This window comes from Gigantopelta aegis, chromosome 4 (genome assembly GCF_016097555.1).
Source record: "Gigantopelta aegis isolate Gae_Host chromosome 4, Gae_host_genome, whole genome shotgun sequence".
Taxonomy (NCBI): domain Eukaryota; kingdom Metazoa; phylum Mollusca; class Gastropoda; order Neomphalida; family Peltospiridae; genus Gigantopelta; species Gigantopelta aegis.
Window position 1 is genome coordinate 82,806,793 of NC_054702.1, and position 16,068 is coordinate 82,822,860.

General features: G+C 33.9%; 1 protein-coding gene across 2 annotated transcripts in view; it reads right to left on the minus strand.

The window, feature by feature from the left end:
- LOC121371224 (protein pellino-like) overlaps positions 1–16,068 on the minus strand; it is a 34,963-nt gene that overhangs the window by 9,562 nt on the left and 9,333 nt on the right. The window contains exons 1-4 of one of the 2 annotated variants that reach the window (XM_041496955.1): positions 11,465–12,272; positions 2,706–2,855; positions 1,751–1,880; positions 220–321 (exon numbers count right to left, since the gene is read on the minus strand). In XM_041496955.1, the coding sequence (XP_041352889.1) occupies positions 220–321; positions 1,751–1,880; positions 2,706–2,855; positions 11,465–11,517 (435 nt within the window). In that variant the 5' untranslated portion in view covers positions 11,518–12,272. Of the gene's footprint in view, positions 1–219; positions 322–1,750; positions 1,881–2,705; positions 2,856–11,464; positions 12,273–16,068 lie in introns of those variants that run through there. The other variant, XM_041496956.1, reaches the window with a different exon arrangement.

Sequence of the window (16,068 nt, forward strand, 5' to 3'; positions counted from 1 at the left end):
GACAATTTTCTAAATTGATATTTATAATAATAATGGCATTTACACTGGGATATCTGCAAAATATGAATTTTATCTATAACAATAAGACCACTCAGACACTAAAATGATTAGCAAATCTTTAAAAGAAAACTAAAATGTAACCAATATTGACACTACTGATAAATGTTTCCCTATATGCGGTCCACATTTTTAGTTTGTACTTAGTTTATTGACGCTAACCTGGAACATATCTGTGTCGTCATCTGGCTTATATTCCACTATCACGGCCTTGTTGCGAGATAATGTGTATGATACTGAGTGTTGTTCATTGTCCTGAACAGCCTACAAGTTAAAAAATACAAAATTCCTGTAAACATAAACTATCTAAGACAACACATTATACTTTTAACATAACTATCATAATTAATACACTATGAAAGAATGAATGAATGAATGTTTAACGACACCCCCAGCATGAAAAATACATCGGCTATTGGGTGTCAAACTGTAGTAATGGACACTATGAAAGAAGACAAAATCATAATGATTAAAATGGTCGTAACACTTTTTATTCTAAAACAATTTTTGATAACTTCACCTTCGATCTCTTGACCTGAAGCAATGGTCCCGGCCGAATTGCTATACAAACTAGTAATAACGGCCTTCAAAAACTCAAACTTCAAAAACTCAAACTTCAAACACTCGATAAACTCGATCTCTCGACCTCATTCTTTGGCCCCTCCCCCCATAAAGATATAATAAATTATGCACCTCTAAAACTTGACGTGTGTGGGTTGATTAAACTGTCATTGCTGATAGCATTTTAAAGACTAATGAATTGTCAATCAGATCTCTTATAATTTAATTTCGAAAACTCAAACTCCCTGAAACTCAAACTATTTCCTCGTCCTCTTCTAAATCGAGTTACCGAAGTTTGACTGTACTTCCTATCTGGGTCTATCATTGCAACAAGTCACAAAATCAATCAGGTGACTGACATAAATGTCTATTTTAATGAGCTACAAGTCACATCTTACCATGTTACATGATCTATATTTAACCAATCAAATATAATATGTATGGTACTGGTAGTATCTCATATTATGGAATAGCAAACAAAGGTGACCATACAACACTTCAGAAGATGGTGTTCGGCCTAGTTCTGCTACTAAGAATCTAATGTCTACAAATACAAACTGAACAGCACAACATAAAAAATCCTTGTGATAATTTATATTTTATTAATTCTCAACACATTCGCAGCATTCAATTTTGAACACATCCTTTCACATTTCAAAATATCCAAGCATTTTTGATCACAATCAAGCACTTTTCAAAATATGCAAAAACTTCTCAATAAATCCATTTACTTCTCACCCTAGTCATGCACTTCTCAACACATGCATATACATCGAAACACACCATACTTTTTAAGTCATCCAAACCTTTTTAATGTCCAAGCAATTAACACATGTATACATTGTTCAAAACTCAAAACAGATCTCAATACATTCCAGCAATAACAAATATAAATATATCTACACTTTTTCAATACTCCTAGGCACTTTTTCAACACATTTTTGCAATTATCAAGAATTCTATGACTTCTCAACACATTCAAATTATTTTGAATAAATCTAGACAATATATCTCCAAGCACTTAGAAAATCCACTGAGATTCATGAATTATATATTTTCATTGCCACTGTTGTGAATAAATAGGATGTCTGAACAACACAATAGAAGTTAATGGAAAATATATTTTTATTACCTTGGATGACTGTGGACTAACAACTAGGTGTTTTCTGAACGGCTTCACCCCATTGGCACGAGTTCGTTTTCGTAAAATATACTTGCTGCGCCGCCTCCCCTTATCTCCACTTGTAAGATGGCCATTGTATCTGGTGATATCAAATAAAGCAATAAAATCAGTCTCTTGTAATTTAATGATACAAAACATGGATGTTAAGAGGGAAAGTAATATATTGTTTAATCAGCAGCTACTAGGTACATGCATAACATTGGCCATTTCTTCCAATTAAAATCCTCATGTTTTTTATAACAATGTGTAGTTAAAGACTGCATAAGACAGCTTTTTATATACAAGTCACAAACCAAAACATCCCTATAAAAAAGAACAAAAAATCATAGGCTTTACCATGCATCTAATAGAGTAGTAGTAGTAGTAATTTTGAATAATCCATAAATATTGGGGGGTTTTATATAGCAAAACAGCTTTATGTATAATATAAACATTCAATTTAAAGTAAAGCAAACTGGTGTTATAGAATAAATTTTAATTATATAAACTAAATAAAACCAATTAAGAAATCTAACATTTACCAACAGCAGATGGGAATAAAAAGAACAAAGTTAGTTTGTTTTTCTTATTGATCAATAATTTTTTTATAATTTTTTTTCTTCAACATTTTGTTTCTAAAATATTAATATTAAACTTTTTAAAAAGAAAAAAGTCATAATACCAATATTTCCTTATCAAAAACCAAAAAAAAGATTAACCATTAATCTTGCATCTGGTTACAGCAACCCAACAAGTTCTGCATATGGTCTAGTGTAATGACAAATGCACCAAAGAGCTAAGGAATTTTACAGCAAAATCTCATGACTGATTCACTTAACCCTCATGTAGTTTGCTTTCTGTCATTTCATTTTGGACAAAAACCCATTATCGAACTCCACAGCAAATGGATGAGGAATGTAATTACCCCAGTACTACCAGCTCTCCGTATTTAATGTTATCATTGCTCTGTGGCTGGGCTTCGTTCTTCATGGCACTCTGAGGCCCAGCCGGTGGCTTGCATGTCGGAGACTCATAAACGTTGTGGTGAGGTGGTTTGGAAACTTCATCAGCAGACCTAAACCAAGATGAAAACTCTTCGTTATAACGTAGCCACTAATGCCAATAACAATTTTCATTAGTGACATTAACATTTACAGTCCAGACCAGCTTAAATCAATTCATCTGACAAAGATTTAGGTTGGAAACAAATACATGCTAGTCATCCATTTTCTTTCTTTTAAATGAAAAATAAAACCCCCACTTCTTGATAATAAGTTATAGAGAATAACACAGTGACACAAGCATCTGTTGGGGACAAATTATCATACAAGTTAATATGCATTTGGAAACTATGAATTGCAAGATAAATGGTCTCCCAACAGTTACAAGTGAATTATTACATTCTTACATACCCTGAAAACATAAAAATTAAAATGTACTCATTTTGTTGTGGAATGTAACTGTGTCATAGTGCATGAAAACATTGTTTTATAAATACGTACTGGGTTACCACAAAATGACCAGTGTTCTGATAGTTCATAGTTTACTGGGAGAAAATAGACAACTCAACAGTTTTGGACAACAACAAAAAAAGATAAAAACATCTGATAAAATGTAACAGCGTAATGTAATTATTTTAATATTAATGTGCTGTCAATTTCAAATGATAGTTTCGATGCTTGGCTTCAGGTCTTTATGTCACTCTGATCATGCCCAATTTTCAACCAGTCACAAGTCTTAAAAGTGATCTCCAGCTATGATGGATATGAAAATGATCTACAACGTGTGATCTCTTATATGGGTTTATAAGAAATTACTTTTCTTCAATGGTTTTGAAAATTAATTTTTTTAACTTTTTATATAAATTTCAGAAGAAAAAAAAATGAAATATCAAATAAAATATTTTGTACGTCTCCCAAACTGTTTTTTTTCTTCAGCAAAAACAATTATGAATTATAATGATTAAAACACTTTTGATATAATTGCTATTCAACACAATAGCGAGCACTTATCTCAAGTTGTATAATACATGAAGTCATTACATCATATTATACATGTATAATAAATACATGTATATATATATGCCTGAGGCTCAACGACTACATGCTTAAGCACAATAGCACCTTCACATAAATACTTCTGTTTTGAAATGTGTCATATTCAAAATGTGCTTTGTCATTCACATATAGAAAAACCCCACTGATTTCATATATAAAAAAAATCATTTCTCTATGTTACACACTATTTTTACCTGAAGCAAACTAATTTAGGTTTGTACCTACTAGTCCATCTATTCAGCCGTCAGTTAATTGATAGAGAAATCAATACACTGATAGAACAGAGCACAATATACTAGCAATTTGGCTTCGACATATGTTCGCTAGACAAACGGAACCATCCGACAGTATCAAACTGAGAAATCATTAAAACTACAACAGACGTGTAATTAACAATAATGATATCGAGGGCACTTCATTTCAACATATGCGCAAATATTGCAGAATAACTCTGTAAGCCTGTTCATATGGGTATTATCATGCTAAAATCTAGCTTCGTGGGTTCTTATGTGTATATCATGTTACTAAAACATTTTTAAAATACTTTCGAAAAAACATGAGCCAGTCAATAAAAGCTATTAGAAATGAATAGTACACAATGTAATCTATAGAAATGAATGTTAACACAAATGGTCTTGTCTCAGTGCAACTGACAGATACTGACATAATGTTGTTATATCTGGCATTAAAAAACCAAAGCCTACATTGCTTTTAAAATGTACATTCCATGTTCCTTATTTTTGCACACTTGCAATATCAGTAATCTTAACACCATTCTAAACCAACCTTTTTACTTGATGTTCAATTTTGAGAAGCTTTATAGCTGTCTAACTTCTAATGTACATGACCAGTTTTTATACTTAAACATTTAAACTATGGATATTTGACAAGGTTATTTCAATACTTTGGTTGAAAGACTGAAAGACAAAACCTGCCACCACACTAGATCGAATATTTCTATCATTATATATCATCAATATATATGTATAGTAACCACCAATCCAGATATTCCTACAAAAACAAATACAGATTTTTTATATGCACCTTCCCATTGACATCACTTAACATATTTATCATGGAATAGGAAAACACCCAAGTCAACTGAGGGTGATTGATCATATAACCCATATAACCCATGACAACTCAGGTGAGTGCTCGACCACTAAAATGTTCTCTCTCCCCTACCCCCTCTTCATATTTATTGCCCCCGTGGGCTAAAATATCTGGGGTAATATATTTTTTTAGATAACTGCACAGTGTGCAAATTACTTCTACAGGCCGGCTAGAAAATGATGATGTATGGTTATTTGGTTATTTGCTATGAAAGTGAAATCACTTTCATTAATTTAATGTTTCCATTTATGAGTCAGAAAACACATAATATATATACGATCTACAGGAAGTTTAAAAAAATTTTATTTCAGAAACATGAACTAGTATATTTTAATAAGCAGCAGCTTTAAAAGCATAGGAAAATAATTGTTTTTTAATGCAGCCACAGTCGTATCATTTTGTACTGTAAACATTTTGCTCTAAAAAGAATGCTGTTATGCTACATGTATCACAGCACCTAATGGCTGGTGGATATGTTGTAAACATCAGAAGGACTTTTATATTAAAAACCAGTTAAACGTGGCAATAGGTAATAAAAAAACCAAGCATTTTGAGAGTACTGCTAAAGCAATACACGTCCTCTACCTGACCCAACAATTTTTCTTATCTCCTAAATTTAAGGGCTAAACATCTAATCTGGGAAAAGTGGGTAAATCACCACGAAAGTTAAACTTGATCAGTAACAGTACATGGTAAAGCTATATACAAAATTTCACCTCAATATTTTCAGGTATTGCAAAACAAAAGTCTAAAAAAATATTTTTTATAAATCAGGTTTATAGCATTAATTCACGAAGGACAGATAATCCGTAATTTTTCGTAACTCTTTATTTAGTCTCTAAATGTTGTACATGTACCATCTCGTGTTCATTAACTGGTATATCAAAGACTGGGATTATACACACTGTTTGGTCTGTGACTCTTAGGACAGTGCTTATAATTATATTAAAAAACCCTTAGAGATATTTGGAAACAAAAGCCTAAATGGTACAAGTCTCTCTATTTTTTATTATTATTATTATTATTATTTATTTTTTTTTTTTTGGGGGGGGGGGGGTCCACAGAAAACACAATATAAAAATTACCATTGTTTGACACCAATCCCATGTAGCAGTAATTTTTAAATTTCCGTTGCCAAATTTAAGTAGGTAAGTGTCCATCTACATACGCAATATATACAATGGGATAAAAACAAAAATCCTGTAGCTTGGTATAAAAGTTTATGTTTCCTCATGAAAGTGGACATTTTTATGGTGGCCTGCCCTAGCTCAAGTGCTTTAGTATCACATAAACCACTCCATAACTTATGGATGAAAATTCATGAAAGCTGAAACGCGATAGAATGTTTTCCTGTAATGTATTTTATATCAGGTTAAATGTTTCTGATGTTGTTGCCAGGTCAAGCTGAAATCCCATAGAAGTTCAATTATTTATAAAACTGTACCATGTACATGTATATATAAATATATATTATGCCTGATACATTCTTTCTTTGAATGTACAGTCAAATGTAATTAAGCTTAACATAGGCCTACTACAATATCCCAATATATCTACATACATGTACCTGTAAAATGTCAATATTCCATGTCTATGGCAATAAAAACCTGGACTGCTACAGATGTTGCATGCTCTTTATTAATATACATCACATATTACATTTACTGGTCGATAATATCTAATGGTTGCGATATAATTATGAACAGGCTGCAAAACTAATGTTCGCAGTATCCACGGACAAACCATTAGAGCACTAATATTAGCACCAACTCATGAATAAAAAGCAAATAAGAAAAACATACTCTGCATATGGGTCTTTTAAAATTACGATATGTTCTAACACGGATTAGTGAAAAAGACAGTCCTAAAATGCATGCTAAGGGCAATGTGCTTAAACCTTTGTTATACGAAAAGAGCATGAGGAATATAATTTATAACACAGGCCTAATAGTACAGTGAAACCACTCAAGACTGCACCCTCTGTAAACCGGAATTCTCTACAAACCGGACATTTTACAGAGTTCCTTTTTAAAAACCAGATCCCTCTTAAAACTGGACATTTGTCTTGGTAACAAGGGTGTCCAGTTCAGAGGGGTTTCACTGTAATAGATCTGAATCCATCTCTCTTTCCACCATGTAACTGTAACATGTATTTAGTCAAACCCATTGTGCAGCTGCTCAATATTTAGTCAAACCTACTGTCCTGAATACAGAAAATATTCTTCGGATGTATTCATATTTTGCCAGCATCAGAAATTAAATTAAATTAAAATTAAAATTAGTATATGAATTCTAACCATTATATATTCAACTTCTTAAAAATTAAAATAACTTTTTATTTATATTTACATGTAACTTTATTGTTAAAATACAGATTTATACATACATATTCAATGCCAAATTTAGACAACAGATTCAAGGTTCTTGACAAGAGAAAAAAAGAGAGAAAAAAAAAAAGAGTACAAATCAAACTCTAATGACCAAGTCTGTAATCCTAATCTGCTTTTCAGTCAAAATCACAGCTAATGACGCATGTGATACATCAAAACATTCTGGAAATACTTCATTTGATTGCATCTTAATGTATCTGTATCTTGACACAGGCGCAAAACACAGATATGTCATTTACTTCCTAATAAAAACACTACAGAATTCAGGGTCACCATCAGGACTTTAAATGGAATAGATTGGACCAGTCAAACCTGCTCCACTTAAAATATAATTATTTGACAGGGCTTTAGATCAGACTATTTTGAGCACGTGTATTTTTTGGTCTGGTCAGAATACACCAAGTATTTTTAGTGCACAAATGTTAATACTCATTTGTAAAGAGTTGTACATATTCAGAAATGCATTTCCAATGTATTTTAATCTAACTACAGCTAACATTACATTATTCTGAGGTAACATGTTTTGAGGTTAGCATGTTTGTACTTAATTTGGGCTTACTTATTCTGGGCACACCGTTCAATGCTTCAGCTTTGTTGCAATCTAAAGCCCTGTTTGATGGTACTCTAATTTTGGTTGACCATCTACTTCAAGATATAATCTTTATACTTTAAAACACAAATTAATACACACCTTTACTTATAGTGGGAAGCCCCTATTATTAAACTTTTGAGACAGTCCCTTTTAACACAGATATGACTGTATTTAACCAAATAAAGAATACTGCCAGAATCCGGTCAGGCTGCTGGTGCTCCCTTGCATTTGCCAGTGTGGGCACCCACTTCCACCCACCCCAACCCTTTTCCTGTCCTGGACTGAGGAGTAGGGCCAAGGCCAGCACCTGTGCCCAGGACAGGCATGGGCTACAACAGCTTGTTCTGAATGTACACGTACCGGCCTCGGTGGCGTCGTGGCAGGCCATCGGTCTACAGGCTGGTAGGTACTGGGTTCGGATCCCAGTCGAGGCATGGGATTTTTAATCGAGATACCGACTCCAAACCCTGAGTGAGTGCTCCGCAAGGCTCAATGGGTAGGTGTAAACCACTTGCACCGACCAGTGATCCATAACTGGTTCAACAAAGGCCATGGTTTGTGCTATCCTGCCTGTGGGAAGTGCAAATAAAAGATCCCTTGCGGCCTGTCGTAAAAAGAGTAGCCTATGTGGCGACAGCGGGTTTCGTCTAAAAAAAACAGTGTCAGAATGACCATATGTTTGACGTCCAATAGCCGATGATAAGATAAAAAATCAATGTGCTCTAGCAGCATCGTTAAATAAAACAAACTTTACTTTGAATGTACACGTAAAACCCTATGACATGACACACTGCCAGATACACCAGCACATGACTGCACACATGGAAACATGCAGGTCAGATACTGAAGCAAAAGCGGCACTTTTTTCTTCTGTAAATGCATTATACACATTTATGTAACAGATGTTTTAACTATTGATATATGCTGTATTACTGTTATCTTCACTGGCCTTGGTGGCGTCGTGGTTATAAGCCATTGAACATAAGGCTAGTAGGTACAGCGTTCACTGCCCGGTACTGGCTCCCACCCAGAGTAAGTTTTAACGACTCGATGCCACCACACCCTGTTCTTTCTCACTAACCACTAACAATTAACAAGTAACCCACTGTCCTGAACAGACAGCCCAGATAGCTGAGGTGTGTGCCCAGCGTCTTGAACCTTAATTTGATACAAGCATGAAATAAGTTGAAATGAAATGTTATCTTCATGTACACATGTAGACATTTTATGTAAATATTAGATGATTTATGTCACCTGTTATTGACTGTACCAATAACAACTGGTCTACACAAACACAATAAACAAGGGAAAAGAAAGGTATAACACTGTAACATGAATAGATGGTAAATCAAAACCAAATGACCTTCACAATGTACAATTATTGCCTCTTTTTTTTTAGCAATTGTTCATCCAAAACAGTCATCCTGATATGGGTTCTTTGTCCTTAAAGCAAAACAGGTGTAACAAATAAACATGTTGACAAATAATCAGCCTTCAAAATTCAGATCACTTTACATCGGCAATTTAAGTACAGTTTGTTTAATGACACCACTAAAGCACATCGATTCATTAATCATACGCTATTGGATATCAAACATTTGGTAATTCCAACAGTCTTAGAGAGGACACCTGCTACAGTTTTCCATTAGTAGCAAGGGATGTTTTATATGCACCATCCCAGACAGAATAGCACATAACACAGATTTTGATATACCAGTTGTGGTGCACTGGCTGGACAATGGGAATTTAAGTACAGATAATAACAAAGTAACTACCCAATCATTAATTTTTTTTGTTCTAGATCAATTTTGAAGCAGCCTTTTGTGGAATCATTGCTGGTTGCCACTGCAAATTTTGAGGGCTGAATAAGATACATATATCAGTGTTTCAAACATGAGGTGACGAATATATGAATATGTATTCATGTCATTGTCATTGAATATACATATTTAAGTAAATATGGTTTGTTGAAAGGAACAATGTTTATTGTAAACCCGATTACACAGACCTGTGTATTTATTTCAGAATTGCCTTCTTTTGAAGAAACACTATGTTTACATGAAAATACAGCTCTGTAAAGTATCAACGAACTGCAATAAAGTGCTGAATTCAGTTTGGTGTTGCATTTTGATTACCGTGAATAAGTTGTTCATTAAACATTCATGTATTCGGTTCAGCTAGTGATGAATACGAATGCAACTATGATACCGGTCACTGAACAGTATATCTCAGTATATTGCTACACCCTTAAAACAAATGCATATTTACAGCTCTGCCTTTTTTAAAGTTTAACTTTAGAGTACACATGCTTATCAGTTATTATTATAAACAATTCACACACAACTGCCTACTTTTAAAAACCGAATAGCACAAGTATTATTATTTTTAATTCTATTTGCAAGACACTTCATCGTAAAATTGATTTTTGTTTTAGTTGTTGGTCTATTAATTGTTAATATTACAATAAGATCATGGGTTTCTGATAATTAATTAGCATCTGTCAGTGTGTGAATAAATAATGCTAAGCAATATAACTATTAAAGGCAACTCAAGCACTGTATTGGATGGCTGAACACTAAATTCCTACAGTTGAAAACCCACTTCCAATTAAACTATGCCAACAGTGTCATAAACCCACCAAGGTAATACACATATAAAGAGAAGACCACATTGCAGTCAATTCTTTTTCAGTTTAGTAGCTATGTGACATTTAAAAATTGTTTAAGAATGTTTAAATTACCTGTAACAATGCTCAAGTATGCAGAAAACAACATAACACTTTTAAAATTCATATACTTAGACAATAGTATTGGCACAAATAAAAGGATTCCAAAATTCCAAACAAGAACTGTTGTTGTTGTTATAATGTTAGTGTTCCGACATACAGAATATTTTGTGTGCCTCAACGACTCTAAAACCTATGATCCGACATATACAAATGAAAAATCTAATAGAAAAGAGTAAACTGGCATATGTGTGTACCTTATACATATAGGAAATGCTAAAAAAAAAAATCCTTCCCCATTCACAATGTCTATGTCTTTACATTTACCATATCCAAATGATGGAGGTACTTTTGTTATTATTTTCTATACAGCATTTTTTTGGGACATAATATAGAAACAAGAAAATGTTTAATAATAATAAAACAATGCTATGAAAATTACTGCAATTTAAAATGTTGACAACTCTGTATGGTTTGAAATAGTGTGGGCTAATTAAATTGTTTATATTAATAAACCAAACAGATATATAAATAATTAAACAGCCGTTTTATCTTTGCAGTCCCCATAAATTTTATTTATTAGAAAAGAACTCCAGAACATTCTGTATACATTTAAATATTTTATAATCATTCATAATTTTTAAAGTCTATAACTGGAATTAAAATACTTGGTAAACTTCTACCTACTGACATAAGATTTGTGGAACTGTTTAATGTGTTTGCATATATCATAAAATAATGATCCCCTTTTAAAAATTTCACCACAATATTATACACACTAACATTATTTTTTTTGCACTAACTTACCAACCACTTCCAAATAGCAAGCGCACGTCCCTATACAACCTCTTAATAGGCATTGTGACCGGAAGGCTGGAGGAAAAGCACTCTGTATGAGAGAAACACGGTTTCTGACACCCACATCTGTACTAGTTCACTCACATCTTAATGTGCTGTATTGTTTTGTCACACAAGTGTTAACCAACAACAGAACAACTTGGATAACTAATCCACACAGACAAGGTAGATTTTTATTTATCTACTCAACATGTAGGAAATCTCCCAGAACAAGTCAATTGCTGAGCTATCACCCTTGTTGTGTTCCCATTAACAGTTGACAGGGCACTAATCCGTTGGGTCAACCATTAAAACAACGACAGGGTGTACCAGCACAAAACAAAAACACTCAGGTAGACACTGCAATTAACACTGCTGCATGGGCTGGCATGGTCCAAATCTCTCCCCATAAAAGCTAGGCTGGTTTCCTGCTGGCCAGATTCAAACAGCTGACACAATCGATCCCATTAGTGTGACGGACCAGGAATAAAGCACAACACATAAAACAAGATTATAGCGGTGTGGGTACAGGTACTGCACAATACGCAGAATTGCACCATAAAGCTAACCAAGCATGGCTGTTGTTTACATCTTAGCAGTCATTAATCACCAACACATGCGGAGATGATTGATTGATTAATGCTGTAGTCACTGGCTGGAAGTCGGTGTATAATATATACATATATATCAGTCAAACTGCAGGAAGACAGAAACCAGTGGACTGGCTATACACAATGGCACACTGTTACATCACTAAGAAAGAGGATCTGCACAATTCACAGTGTGACTAATTTTCTTACAGTATAGCAATGCATGCATGGTGTACACACATGTAATCGGATATGGCTTGGCCCTATCATAACATGGCAGGTCTGGCAGTGCTGGTACCGATTCATGTAACTACTTGTTCTGTTGCAGTAAGATATTAATATAGTATTAAGTGAACTTCCTTTTCATATCAAATTTATTTCACAACAAAACTTTAAATATATAAATATATATTTTTTTGTTTTGTTAACAAAGTCATTTATATGAATGTTAAGTATATTTTATAAGTATTTTATTAATTCATGAATTAAAAAAATAATTGTTGTTTTGTTTAGCTAAAAAGAATAGGACTGTAGTCATTACAATCAACATTAAAATTGCAGGAAATATACTCCATGGTTGATATATTATATAGCCAATTAAAAAATTTACAAAGCCAGTTTAGATCTTACACACGTATAACTACACACATTTACATTGATGAAACACCTGTGTAAGTTCATAATTCGGCCCAGTACAATATTTGTTTAATGACACCGTTAGGCCATCAGTCTACAGGCTGGTAGGTACTGGGTTCGGATCCCAGTCGAGGCATGGGATTTTTAATCCAGATACCGACTCCAAACCCTGAGTGAGTGCTCCACAAGGCTCAATGGGTAGGTGTAAACCACTTGCACCGACCAGTGATCCATAACTGGTTCAACAAAGGCCATGGTTCGTGCTATCCTGCCTGTGGGAAGTGCAAATAAAAGATCCCTTGCTGCCAATCGGAAGAGTAGCCCATGTAGTGGCGACAGCGGGTTTCCTCTCAAAATCTGTGTGGTCCTTCACCATATGTCTGACGCCATATAACCGTAAATAAAATGTGTTGAGTGTGTCGTTAAATAAAAGACTTCTTTCTTTCTTTCCATTTTAAAAGCTATAGCTATTTAGGGGGGAGGGAGAGACAGACACACAGAGAACCAATGTCACCAATAAGCTACTCCAACCAATAAAGCATGTCATGTCATGTCATAGGGTTTTACGTGCACATTCAGAACAAGCTGTTGTAGTGCACACCTGTCGTGGGCACAAGAGCCGGCCTTGGCCGGCTCCTCCGTCCATGACAGGAAAGGTGGGGGGAGGGGAGAGGAGGGACCGCCTGCACTGGCAGGTGCAAGGGAGTACCAGCAGCCTGATCAAATCGGTAGCAGGCGGGTTTTGATATTAGTGAATCGAGAGTAGCTCGTTAATTTTAATTAAAGCAGCAGCCAAGGTATCTTTTATAGGGCTTCAGATTGCACCAATGATGAGGTAATAAAGGGCGTGTCCAAAATAAGCAAGACCAGATGAAGTACTAACATGCTAATCTCAAAACATTTCACCTCAAACTCAATGGAATGTTAAGCTGTAATTAGATTAAAATAACTTGAAATGCATTTCTGAATATGTGTAACTCTTTATCAGCTATTGTTAACATTACCGTGTACAAAAAAGACCTTGGTGGTCTCAGAACAATCAAAAAGCCTGTTGTGCCCAAATTAGTGATATCTAAAGCCCTGTTTTTTGCACTTTCCGACAGATAGGACAGTACATACCACATTATTTGATGTACCAATCATGGGACACTGGTTTAGATGGGATGGGGGGAACCCAAGTCCACAGACGGTGTTGATCCTGCCACCCATCACACCTCAACCAAGCTATCTACAACTGAACTGTATTCCATCCCTGTAAAACCCAAAGTTAAAGTTTGTTTTGTTTAATGACACCACTAGAGCACATGGATTTATTAATCATCGGCTATTAGATTTTAAACATTAGGTAATTTTTTTATATGCACCATCCCCCAGACACGATAGTACATACAATGGCCTTTGATATATCAGTCATGGTGTACTGGCTGAAGCAAGACATTGTCTAATGGGCCCACTAGTGGGGATCGATCCTAGAATTACCACACATAAGGTGAGTACTTTACTGCTTAGCTATGTCCCACCCCTGTAAAACTTGTTACCATCTGATTATTAAATTAATCCTAAAAATTTAATACACACAAAAAAAAAGTTACTTTAAAACATACATGTACAAATACATAATTATACAGTCTGTTAAATGGTGCAGAAGTTACAACTAGATCAATGCGTTTTTCTGTAATGGCACTGCCACCGATACACATGAATATACGCACATGTATATTTGTAGTTACTGTAGATCACTTATCAGTGTAAGGGAAATAACCCATGATGAGCCTATTCATCTACATCAATGCTGTTCAGTCATAACATATATACCCACCTCAGATACAAGATCATGTCAGGGGCCTAGCCTGGGATTTAACTAAAATCACTGCCTTCAACAGACAGTTGGTTTCTACACTCATTTTAATATAATATTTAAAAGAATACAATAATTAAAACTGACTGACCCACTACTAAACTGATAATTTGAGATAAACAACATCCATTTTTGAAAAAAAGAATAGCCCAATATGAACAATGTTTTTTACAACACCTGTTAAGTTCACATTTGGGTAAAATGGAGATTACCGCATATATTGCTTGTTTGATATAACATACAAAGTTAGATACACAGCGGTCATGCCAAAATGGATTACAAATTCCAAAATGACATATCGGGTGACCCTACTGAATATAAAATTATTTTAAAAGTATGAGGACTGTAACTTTGATATTTCATACCCATTACTATATGGATATTTACCACTTTCAGTAACAATTTTAGGCCCAATATAAAGAAAACAAATGTAACGTTAAACAGGAGGGCAGTAAGTGCAACGAGCCTGGCATGATACAATTCCATGTTCAGTAAAGTTATCACATTTTAGGGCCACCCAATATATACTTCAGTAATCTTCAGACATTATGAACAAAACTTTGGAAAAAATACATATATAGAGGACATAATATTTTATGCAAACCATCGTTGTTTGCATGTTGGTTACGCAAAATTAATTTCATATGAACTGCTATGTTTGGGAGTGTTATTTCCTAAATTACTCTTAATACAATCATAGTCATGTGTTCATCTCCTTGGGGCATTTTGTTTTTTAAACTATATTTTTCAAACTTGCTGCTTAAAATGTCTAAATTGTTATGTTCTAGAAATTACTTTACCAAGAAACTGTACTTAATGAAGTTGAAATCCAATAAATTACTTTCATTTTATATTTTATTTTGTTTAAACATAACTTCAATGCAAGTTTGAGTTAACTGAATAGGTTACACAAATGTCATTCATATTTAACCAAACATCCATTAACTAGGTAAAAAATCACATGAAACGACTTGTGGTTACCTAATATATTAAAATAAGTGAACCATGCAACTATAAATTACAATTAAGCTTTTAAAAAAAAAAATCTTAAATAATATCAATAAATATTTTAGAAACCCACATGAATTTGTATTGATGGAAGAATAAATGGGTGAATGCATGCAAATGCTTGAACAGAGGGATGGATGGTTGGATGGATGGATTAAAGATAGACATATGTATGTGAATGTGTATTTGTGTACGCATTATAAATATTGTCTGTTATTTCTTTCATGTTTATCTGGGTATGAACAAAAACAATCACCTGCAAACTTGGCTTCGCCAATTAACAATCTGCAGATTTTTTTGTTGTTGATCATACCCCGATGAATGTAAAAGAAATAACAGACAATCCTTAATTTAAAAATGTAAAATAAATGCATTGAAATAAAAAAATAATAAGAAAAGATTAATCATGTGTTTAAGTCTTGTTAACACTACCAAACCTGTTTATATTGTCAACAAAATATTTATTTCTGCAAAATTCTTGT